This window comes from Triticum dicoccoides, chromosome 6B (genome assembly GCF_002162155.2).
Source record: "Triticum dicoccoides isolate Atlit2015 ecotype Zavitan chromosome 6B, WEW_v2.0, whole genome shotgun sequence".
Taxonomy (NCBI): Eukaryota; Viridiplantae; Streptophyta; class Magnoliopsida; order Poales; family Poaceae; genus Triticum; species Triticum dicoccoides.
In genome coordinates, this window is record NC_041391.1 from 606,052,987 (window position 1) to 606,064,384 (window position 11,398).

At 44.1% G+C, this 11,398-nt stretch overlaps 2 protein-coding genes across 2 annotated transcripts; one reads left to right on the top strand and one right to left on the bottom strand.

The window, feature by feature from the left end:
- The first annotated feature begins 716 nt into the window (after positions 1–716).
- LOC119320333 lies at positions 717–1,573 on the top strand. Its single transcript, XM_037594437.1, has one exon. The coding sequence runs from the start codon at positions 834–836 to the stop codon at positions 1,311–1,313; it is 480 nt and encodes a 159-aa protein (XP_037450334.1). The 5' UTR covers positions 717–833; the 3' UTR covers positions 1,314–1,573.
- Positions 1,574–1,694: 121 nt separating this feature from the next.
- On the bottom strand, positions 1,695–9,655 carry LOC119320332 (presequence protease 1, chloroplastic/mitochondrial-like). The gene is made up of 19 exons (XM_037594436.1): positions 9,157–9,655; positions 8,718–8,898; positions 8,387–8,561; positions 8,160–8,292; positions 7,981–8,051; positions 7,322–7,405; positions 7,009–7,099; positions 6,362–6,882; positions 6,111–6,275; positions 5,808–6,026; positions 4,593–4,720; positions 4,280–4,469; positions 4,021–4,104; positions 3,844–3,941; positions 3,324–3,588; positions 3,052–3,214; positions 2,751–2,931; positions 2,303–2,374; positions 1,695–2,192 (listed from the first exon to the last, which is right to left on the bottom strand). The coding sequence occupies exons 1-19, from the start codon at positions 9,452–9,454 to the stop codon at positions 2,051–2,053; spliced, it is 3,261 nt and encodes a 1,086-aa protein (XP_037450333.1). The 5' UTR covers positions 9,455–9,655; the 3' UTR covers positions 1,695–2,050.
- Positions 9,656–11,398: the final 1,743 nt, after the last annotated feature.

The window sequence follows — 11,398 nt, forward strand, 5'->3', positions numbered from 1 at the left end:
CGGCGAGTCGCTATAGTAGTGCCACCGTCGAAGATGCTGGACCGTGGGTTGTTCACTCACTCACTCCTGCACACCCTAGTTGTCATCTACTGTTCCTCTCTATGTGCTGCTTTCGGCGATCCCATCCCGACGACCGCGTGCACGGTTGGTTGGGAGAGCAGGTGCCTCCGGAACCCTGTCATTCGAGATCCTGTGGGAGAATGGCAATAAGGTTCTTGGGGAGCATTTCGACACGACTGCTCCCTATCCGTTCGTCTCTGCTTCCACTACTTCCCATGCATCGACTTCATGGTTGGCGACGAAGCCGCCAAGAAGAAGGCCTCGACCGATGACGAGGATGCCGTTGCCGCCGCCCGTTGGCCTGGCCAACCGAAAGGTACGACTCGTTCATCCCCTATTTGCTCGCTTATGTGCTGGCCGTATATATGTTGTTCATAAATGTTTCAGTTCTATATACCGTACGTGCTCACATGTTTAGGTATTGGTATGAGATGCATACCGTATTTGCCATGTTTAGATTGGTATGAGATGCATACCGTATTTGCCATGTTTAGGATTTACTTGTGGATTAGATTAGTTGGAAATGTGCTAATATTTCCGACAGGAAGCATTTTTTTATGTGTTCTTACTTCTTAGTTCTATTAGAAAATATTCTTTTAAACAAATCTAATAAATTTGAGTCGGGTCACACATAAGACACCACTACGCAGTAGTATTTCAGCTGGTTTCGCAAGTGACTCGAGCTACCTACCTCCCCCCTCCTCCCCCTCTCCCTCCTCGCTGGTCGGCACTACTACTACCCATCAATTCTAATCCGCACCGCGGCTGCAGACATGTCGGGCAGCGCCGGCGGCGGGCGGCGGGGCTGGAGCCCGTTCGACGCGATCCGCAGCTTCCCTTCGAACCCGGAGTCCCTCATGTCCCAGATCGACGCCGCCATCGCCTCCACGGAGTACGCCCGCGCCTGCGCCCTCCTCGACCCCGCCCCCGCCTCCACCTCCTCGCGGCCTCCGCGCGGCAAGGGAGAGGACGGGGAGGAGCGGGAGGGGGCGTCGTCCGCGGCGCGGGTTCCTTCTTCCCCCGCCGCCGCCTGCCACGACGCGCGGGTCGCGGACGAGGCGTACCGCGCGGCGTGCGCGGCGCTCGGGGCCGGGCGGCCGGACGCGGCCGTGCGGTCGCTGCGGGCGGCGCTGGCCAGCTGCCCGCCGGAGAACGCCGCGGCGGTCGCCAAGGTGAGGTCGATGCTGGCCATCGCGTCCGCGCAGCTGCACAGGCAGCAGCACCAGGCTCAGCAGCAGAGCGGCAGGAAATGAGATGATAGGTAGTACTCGCCTGTTCATCTCAGCAGGATTGGTTTCTGCTCAAATTCGATCCACATGTTAGTAGTAGTGCCGACCAGCCTTGGGAGATACTCCCTAACTGGTTTCCTCAAATTCAGCCTTGGGAGATACTCATTAGTAGTAAACCATAGGTGAGTGGAGTTATGGTGCAGAAAATATAAATGTTCAGACGCCGCTTTGTAAGTTTTATTGCCGTAATTGCTGTCTTCGGAGGCAGGAATTTTGCAGCTCAATTCTTGCAGAAATCAGATGTTAAATCGGCCAGTAGTTAATAGCAGTCCCACTTAATTAAGGGTCCAAGGACTGCGATGCTTCTAATCTTACGGTCAGGAAGTGGTCTGATAGGAAGTGGCCTTGATCAACCGAGTTGCGAAAACGTTCATATCTTTTGTGTAGCCAATTACAAAATATTCAGCTAAAATTTGAGCAGGTTCTCATCAGCTCGTAATTTCCTATCAGCAACTTGGTGTACAACCGGCTTGTTTGAGCACTGATTGCAGAGGGGGAAAGGCAGCAATGCAACTCTGTTTAACTATTGTGCTTCGCTCAACACCCTGAACTAATTATTTCCCCTAAAAATGGGAGTGCTCTCGCCACGCGAACTCATGTCACAGCGCCAGACCATTCTTCATCAGTCGAGCAAAACGCTGAAGAACCTCTGCTCGGCGCAGGTCCAGGCTCAACCCCGCCGGCGTGGGAATGGAGAGGCCTCACAGGCACTTCTTGATGTCTGGAAATAATGACTTCTCTTTGTTTGCTGCCTCGACGTCGTCAGGCGATGCTACAGCCACCACAACCCCATTGTCATTGATCGTTTCTACAGCATCGGCAAACTCCTTGAAATCCTTCACGCTGCCACACGAGAAACAACATGATAAGAGAATTTGCACAAAAATATATGCCTGGGACGATTCTGTAAGTGTGCTCAAGGAATGTGCAATTTAGACCATAGAAATATCTACCTGGTTGCGAGTATCTCTTCGCGCCTTTGCTGGCGTTCCTCCTCAGTGATGCCCAACAAATACCGCATCAGGCTGAAAACAGCGAAATCCAATTTATTACTCTATGTGTTCCCTCATGGCCTATGATATTATATGCATATAAGAGCATATTTTTGTCTTGTTGATGTGTGTGTTTGCAACCGTGATCCAAGTCAAGATTTAACTTGGTTGCAGACAATACTAAGAAAGGGTGGGTTATCTCCAACAAAGAACAATCAATACGTAAGGACATGCATAACAAATGTTCTAGGTTGGGTATCAACACCGATATTCTTATAAAAGAATCTTGGGCACAATTTCAAGCAATGCGGACCAGCAATAAGTCACTGGTTTTCATAAGCCCATATGCACATTATCGTATGGGGGTTGGTTATTGTGCACTATGCAAATAGAGAGGATGATTATGTACCTGCTGTAACCTTTAGCATCTGGTAGCTGGTAGGAATCAACATCCCCTATGGTTCCAATAATAGCTTTTGTGAGAGCATCATCATCTACCTCTAGTTCTCTGAGGAACTTTGCAGTCCCATCATAGACCTCTAGTGTTTTCAGCAAGTTCGGATCACGGTATGACAAATAGGAAAAGACCCCTGCAAAAGCCAAAAAGGAGACAGAATATTTACGATAATGTAGAGCCAGCAGAGTATGTAAGGTACTTAACTATTGACATGAATGTAAGTGGGGCAAGAGCAGGTATAAGATCAAAGTACCTGAATGAGTGTCAAAATCACAGAACCCTCCATATGCGCCACCACTAACTCGAACGCGGTCCCATAACCATGTGTTGCTTATGTGCTTGGATATGACATAGGCACTTCCATTAAGTTGGTATCCACTTTGGTATAAGTTTCCAGCTTTTCCAACATAATTAACCTTCAGGCAACAGATAAATTGAGCATCATTCAGTATGTCAATGAGGGAATAATCATCTTACAATAACTGCTCAAAGCTAATGTCAGAGAGCACGACAAATTAGCCTTACCTGTGTAGGGATAACAATGGCTTCATTAACAGAAGGCAGACGAGAGAGCCATGGATCACTTCCCAGGGATGGGGCACTTGGCAGTGCATCAAGAAATTTGGCAATATGTTGACCAGATTTTTCAAGATTTTTTGAGTCGCTTGTTATGTTTATCAAGCAACCTTCCTTAGAAAATAGAGACTTCCTCATTTCCTCAAGTGAAGCAGATATTCTGTCCCAATCTTGATCAATCTTCGTCTCCAGGTCTCGTAGATATTCAAGATAACTGGCAATAGCAACAAATGCATCAACATATGAAATCTAAAAGAAAATGTCCTGTGGATCAAAATAATAGCTAATAGTGGCTTGCTAAGAACAAAATGAAGAATATTAGGTAAGCAACCAAGACTGTGTATCAAAAGTGCAAGCTATGGTACACTACATGTAGTTACGTAAGTATGCTCACAAGGCCATAATCATGTCCATAACCAGCTGAGTTAACAATCTGCAAATGGAGTGTATATAACATAAAGAATCTTACCTAACACCACCCAGCTGTTCTGAAATCCATCCAGCTGCATTTAACTTAGCATCCATTCTGGCAGCTGCTATACCGTGGCCACTACCCCTCAATCGATTCTGTGTTAGAGAAATCATTAGACAACAAAATGCATGCATGCGTATAGTAATCTGAATCACAAATATACTAGTTTTGTACCTCCATTCTTGCTTTACTTTGGGAAACAAACTGCTTGAACCTCTGTTGTTCTGTGAACTGAACATCTTGAAGAAGACAGTTCATCTGCAAGAACAGAACAAGGATTTATTTCCATGATGCAAATATAAGATAAGTAACTGGGTGACTACAGTATGGTAATTTTCCCAGAGGGATGAGCACTAAACAGATTAAGCATGTCTTTCCACCCTGTCATTACCGTTGGTAGTATGATCTATACAGACAAATATCATAAACATACCAGGTGAAACAAATCTTCTACGCGCGTTGACATTGCCTTTCCTCGAACGACAATACGAGTAAGAGGATCTTCTTTTCCCTTTATTGAAGATGTTAATGGGTAAACTGATATGCCTCCAGTTTTTCTTCCAATTAATTGATTAAGCTGCACGAAGTCCATGTCTTTTGTGCCCATCTCCAGTAAGGATTGGCTAGAATGAACATCCAATTAGTTGAAATACCACATAGTATATGAAAGCACAGAGAAAAGCAAAATATGTTCAGCCTTCATGGTAAATACAAACAATGTCTTGATTGGACTTCAGGGATCTCACCAGAACAAAGGCAACAGTTGTAGATGTTCTTTCTTCATAGAACCCATATCAAATACAACTTCGGAGTAGACTACATCATTGGTGAAGAGATCATGTTGCAAGACCTTGACACCGTTTATCTCCCCCACCTAAATACCGCATTCCAGAAATGAAGATTATACTATCTCGACTAATAAAACAATAAAGTAAAGAGATGGTAAAAACAGGCATCCTCAGGAAACAAAAAGGTATGCTACCTCCTAATAAAAAAAAAAGTCATACTTCCAACGTTGTCAAACCATCCTCTGTACTTTTTGAAAGGAACTTTCTATATGCTAATGCCTAGTTCTGCTTAACTCCAGATTCAATTCTAGGATATACAAATTGAGTATAATCATAGAAGATTTAGAGTCTTAGATTGATAATTTTTAACTTTGGCCTACAAATAGCAGAACATGTAGCCTCTGACTAATTTACAGGACAGATTCTGTAACTTCAGATCTCTTGCTCGTCAGGCAATCAATCTCAGCCTGTCGGGTAAGGAGGCTATTTGCTAGTCTCCAGTTAGCTTTTGCTTTTTTTTTTTGACAGAAAGACTGTAAGGGAACCCCCTACAGTATAATCGGTGCAACAAACCCAAATTGCAAGTACCATGCCTTGAACCTGAGTGGGTGGGAAGGCATCACCCCCTTCCCACCACTAGGCTATGCCTTAGTCTGCCAGTTAGCTTTTGCTGTTGTGACAATATTGTTTATGAAAGTTACTAAGCTGAACAAAGGACCCTTTGTATCAACACGCAGTCAAATTTCCCTTTTACTGCGAGCAAGGTTTGGGAAAGGAGGGAGGAGGCTGACAGACCACATCACCCACATATCAAATCAGCCACTATTAGTAGTTACATATATTACAGTGCAATCAAGTTCTCACCAGTAATCTTAACTCTTACAAATGCTAGATTATATGAGGAAACATCACAGCACCCAAATCAGTAGCTAAAAAACAATGGACCGTGCTAAGTAATGCAAAGCCAGAAAGTTTTCACTGAACTTTGACCTATGTGAGCAGGCCTCTGGTTTCTTTCCCAATCAGGATCTGGAAACTAAGAACTGACACGGTCCGACGACATATTGAAGTAGAATTCATATTTGCAATATAGCTCAACTTGACTGAGAATTTTGAGCTAACCTAGCCTAATACTTTCAGCTGATGTAAAGATGTTGCAAGTCAAAGAATTACCTCTATTGGTACATGAATAGGCTTTTTAGGGATATCTTGTAGCGACAGGCTAGGAACAGCTTTGAGAGCTTCTGGAGGATCAGGAGTCTCTTGTTTGTCCTTCAGCTCCTTTGTAGCACGTGCCAACTCTGCAAGATCCTCCTGAGTCATGCTAGATTTTACTTGTTTTAAAATTTCTTTCTCGGCAGCTTCATCACGTGAAGCTTTCTCTGGATCAGGCTGCACAACAAAGTATCAAATTTTAAGAGGTAACAAAAAACTCATTTCATATAGAACTCTTTAGGTGGAGGGTTTTCTATATACCTGCATTTCAACTGTAACACGATGCACATTGTTCAAAATATATTTTTCAATGAGCGGGGAGAATACTGCTTTGGATCCCTTCTCTGCAATGCGTGCTTTGAGTTGCTGCAACGGCTGTTCATATTTCAGAGGCTCGAAAGGGTCCATATCATATATCCATTTTCCCTGCAATTTTTTGTGAAGTTGAAGAAAATATTAATATGCCCAGACATACTTGTATGTTTCTTTTTTACATATCATGAATCTCGTACCATCGAACGAAGCATTAGTGACAGCCCTCGAGGAAATGATCCCGTGTTATTCTCCCTGAGAGAGAATTCGATCGTGTTCATAGATGCTTCCACTGCTTCTGGTGCAAATCCCTCCTCTGCCAAATTCTTCAAAATCTGCATAACCAGCTCTTCAACTTTCTCAATGTTATCCTCAGATACACCTTTCAAGCCTATACTGAATTGCGGTTGAAGAAGCTCATCCTCAACACCACCTCCCACAATAGCCTCTCCTAAACCACTTTCAAGAAGAATTCTCCTAAGTGGTGAAGCGGGAGTGCCCAGCAACAGGTGATCCAGGAAACCAAGTGCAAGCTCTGTTTCTACGTCCAGTGGCTCCTCTGACAAGAGCCAGTTAGTGCAAACCATATATTTCTTTTTCAAATCACCTTCCTGGCCAGCAGGATACTTCTCTGCAATCCTCACTGGCTCTTTGAAAAGTTTCTGAGGCATAACCTTTGATTCATTACGAGCAGGGCTGGCTTCAAACAGGTCAAGGTATTCTACAGAAGAGAGGCAAGATAAGGAAAAAAAACAATGGTGTCAAAAAAAGAAAAAGAAAATACAGCCAAAGGCTCAAAAAACAACCCTGTCAATAAGCACGACTAACTACTATATGGACACATTACCACTTAGAATTCGTAGTCGCTCTTTTGTGTCATCATCACCGTAGAACCAGATCCTAGCATTGCTCGGATGGTAAAACTTACTGTGGAACTCCTGAACGTATGACATTAAAAGGTTGGGATTCAAAATTTGAAGAAAATAATTAACCAATGCTAGCTTATTGGTGCACTAATATAGAAAAATGGACTCGATGGTCCTAGAAGCATTCCTCTTTTACTTTCCAATAAAAAATCACTGAAACTAATAGTTTTCTAGAGGAGAAAATGACAAATTAAGTATCATTTCATGAAAATAGAAAAATAGAACTGAGGAAACCTTGAATTCTTCGAAAGTAAGCTTTGGGATATCATTTGGGTCCCCACCACTATCCACACCATACGTGTTATCAGGAGAAAGTGCCTGTAGAAAGCTCAAATATGTTAGGTACTCTTGTAGCAACTGCATCTAAAATAATGAAAAGAGAAACTGGCAAAAAGAACTGGAATCTGATGAGAACAGCGCAAAGGGGTATTCACCACTGGGACTATTAGCACAAACTATTAAACAAGGAAGCATCAACTACAGAAGTATAGACTAGAGACAGTTGAAACTACAACTTGCTAATGTACAGGTGGAATTGCAACAGCAATCAGAAAAGCAGAATGAATGCAGGTGGAAATGCAACAGCCTGGACCCGCATGTCAGTTCTTAGATAAGCAGCTCCTCATAAAAAAGGTGTGCAGTTTGTCAAGCAGCAAAGCCTGAATTTAGTCCTAACTGGTAAAACTATACGGGGATTGACCAAAATCCGATCAACTATAGGATGAAACAATCATTGGAATAAATGTGTTGAAAAGATTCTGAACACATTAGAATAAACAGCAAGGTGATTCTAACGCAGTATCATTCCAAGGATGATAAAAGTAACACATAAGCAAACTCTCCTACTGAATAAAAGTCACAGACTAAAAAACAGAGTCGAACAAATCGCTAACCTGTTGAGACACACGGCCCATTATGTTATCAGGTTGAGAGTAGACTCCTTTCATCTCGTTGAAGACAACACCTACAGTCAAATGTTAAAGGATTGCATTCAGGTACTTTTTGAGGAATGAGCAGACCTAGCTCACATCCGAATGTATTTGCTTCATTAAAATAGCCTGAGTAATCAAACCTTTGTAGGATATCTCTTCTTCGGGGCTGTTAAGCTCATAATGCCAACCTTCCTGTTGAAATGTTTGGAAGTCCTCGACGCACTTAGGGAAAAACACAGCATCAAGGTATACATCAACCAAGTTATAGAAATCCTGCAAAGCAACAACAGAAATGATGATAACACTACAAAAGGTGGTGCCGAATAAATGACAGAAGCAAATAAGTGACTAATAGAATAGGTGTCACCTTGGTGTTTGTTGATGCAACTGGATAACACGTCCGATCCGGATAGGTGAACGCATTCAGGAAAGTATGAAGACTACCCTTTAAGAGCTCAACAAATGGCTCTTTCAAAGGGTACTTTCTTGATCCACAGAGAACACTATGCTCAAGAATGTGAGGTATGCCAGTCGAATTTTTCCTGGTAATAAAGGAAACTTATTCAGAAACCCCATAACGGCTTGCATGCAATGATATGCTGTTTACATCTTTCCTATATGTGAATAAGTTTCCCTGCTTTGCGTGCATGATAATATAACATCAATGACACCATGAGGCAAGGACTAGATGCACTTACGGAGGGGTACGGAATACAATGCCGAACACTTTATTCTCATCATTGTTTGCCACGGACATCACTTCTGCGCCTGTCTTCTTGTGCTTGTAGAGAACAGCAGCTGATTTGCACTCGTCTATGACTTGTTCAGATACCTTTTCGAAGCCAAGCTTTGCCGCGTACTCATGGACATCATCGGTGTCTGCTTACAGAATAATGAAAAAAGGTCATGCGCTGGCACATTCATTCTCGAGCTACAACTTTTATCATAGTCCCAACAGAGGTTACTTGAATAACAAGCAGTGTATCTCCAGCTATCCCAAACAAATTAACGAGCAGAGCAGCGTACAGATGCAGAGATCCGAGACTCAACGCAATGCAACCTAGACGCTACTAGAGATATGGAAACTGCAGGTAAAACAGTCCATAAGCAGATAGACGGGTTGGGGCAAAAGCTCACCACTGGGCACAGGGGAGGGCGAGGTGGAGACGGCGGGGACGGAGAGGCGCCTCGCGAGGCCGGGCGCGGTGAGCGGCCAGTACCGCCCCGCGGCGTGCAGGTGCAGCGGCGCGGCCGCGGCCAGGAGGCGCGACGAACCGCCCCGCGACGAGGAGGAGGAGGAGGAAGGGGACGCCGACGAGGAGGTCAACCGGCGACGCGGCGCGGAGGAGGAGGCGCCGGGCACGAGGGGCCTGGGCCTGCCGCAGCGCTGGAGGAGGCGGCGGCCGGAAGTGCGGAGCAGCGCCACCCGCTCCATGGCGTAGGTGTCCAGCTTGCCGTCGGCTCTGGCTGGGGTTTGCTTTGCCTGTGGTGGGTTGGATTGGAGGAGGGGGCAGGACCGCACAAGGCAGACGTGGCGGCGTGCGTGGTAGCTCGGCTCGATTCGATCGACGGATGCGGCTAGGCTCTCCCTGCTGCTGGGCTTTTTCTCTGGGGTTTTGCGTGCTTGCTTGGGCTGGAAGAAGAAGGAGGCGAGGAGGAAAATCCTTGGTTTTTTAGCTCGTTGGATCGATTTTCGACGGGGGAAGAGAAAAAAAATCTTGTGGTTGGGAGGGCGTAGAGGGGCTGAGAGTGAGCTATGGTGCACCCGTTTGAAGTTTTGGCGTTTTACGGACGTGTTCGTAGCGTGTACACTGGAGAGGTCTGGAGCTTTGCAACTCTTGGTTGAATTCTCGTTGTAATGTGGCCATTCGATATCTCGTCCAGTCTGAACTCTGTAGATGCTAGACTACAAAGTTCAAGTTTCCTGGTCTAAAACAAAAGGGAGCACATACTCGGTGCCTTCTGTGCCAGGAACCACAACTAGCGCTCACACGCGCCTAAAGCGAGCAACGGCCCAACAGCGGGAGGTCGCCACCCCGCCTCGCTCATTTGGTCGGTCGATCAGTTGACCATTGACTTCCGAAGGAAACTTAATTTGGAAGAAAAAATATAAAAGATTTGAAAAATAATCGGGAATTCGAAGAGAAAATGTGAGTTGAAAAACAAATACAAAAAAATGTAAATTTGAAAAGGTTCATGAATTCAAAGAACTTTCACAAATTCAAAAATGTTCGGTAATTTGGAAAATGTCAATCAATTTGAAAATTGTTCGTTAATTTGAAAAAGGTTATGGACTTGAAAAGTTTCACAAATTTCAGGAATAAAATCTTAAATTTGAAGAAAGAAATCAAGAATTAAAAAATGTAAAAAAAATAGTTTTTAGTAAATTAGGAATTTTTTTGATTTATTTTAAAAAAATGCACATTTGAATAATGTTCACATATTCGAAAAGTTCATGGATTTAAAAAAAATCACTATTTTAGGAAAAAAAAAAGGAGCAAAATAAAAAAGCAAAAGGCAAACATAAAACGACAAACAGCAAGAGAAAGGGGAAAAATCAGTTCAAAAGCTTCTAGAAGCTTCACAAAACAGAAGTGTGCCACAGATTATGTTATGGTGTCTTTATAGCCATACTAGCAATATAAGATGGGGCGGCCCATTTGCATAGGAGGGGTGTCCGGGAGCAACTAATCAAGGGGTACCCCTTGCGGGGCTTTATTTTTATGTGTCATTTTTTGGGTGTAGATGAGGTTTTTTCGAGGGTTTTCGGCTTTTCAATTTTTGCGGTTTTCCTTAGGTTTTTGAAAAAAATGAAAAAATAAATGCGCGAAAAAAGTACAAATTTGCTTCCGCGAGAGGCATCGAAAATGGGAAAAATGCACTTTCTTTAGCTTCCGTGAGAGACGCATATTTGCTTTCGTGAGAGGCACATTCGAAAGTCCAAAGGCATGGCTAAAGATCAATTGAGATACTCTCAAATCATTGGTTCACTGATGTACCTAGCGAGCGCAACGAGGCCTGACATCGCGTTTGCTGTGAGCAAACTGAGCCGGTTTGTTTCCAAACCGGGTGATGTACATTGGCATGCTGTTGAGAGAGTTATGCGCTATCTGAAAGGTACTATGAACTATGGACTTCACTATACCGGATACCCGTCGGTACTTGAAGGGTATAGTGATGCGAATTGGATCTCTGATGCTGATGAGATGAAGGCCACAACTGGGTATATGTTTACTCTTGGAGGTGGCGCTGTTTCCTGGAAGTCTTGCAAGCAAACGATCTTAACGAGATCGACAATGGAAGCAGAATTAACGGCATTAGACACATCTGGTGTTGAAGCGAGATGGCTTCGAGATCTTTTGATGGACTTGCCATTGGT

Excerpts from the sequence above, each read along its gene's own strand:
- LOC119320332 (XM_037594436.1), bottom strand. The coding sequence starts at position 9,454 with ATGGAGCGGGTGGCGCTGCTCCGCACTTCCGGCCGCCGCCTCCTCCAG. Across the intron at positions 8,562-8,717 it reads ATTGTATTCCGTACCCCTCC|GAAAAATTCGACTGGCATAC; the intron begins GTAAGTGCATCT and ends CTTTATTACCAG. Across the intron at positions 7,406-7,980 it reads TGGGCCGTGTGTCTCAACAG|GCACTTTCTCCTGATAACAC; the intron begins GTTAGCGATTTG and ends AGCTTTCTACAG.
- LOC119320333 (XM_037594437.1), top strand. The coding sequence starts at position 834 with ATGTCGGGCAGCGCCGGCGGCGGGCGGCGGGGCTGGAGCCCGTTCGAC.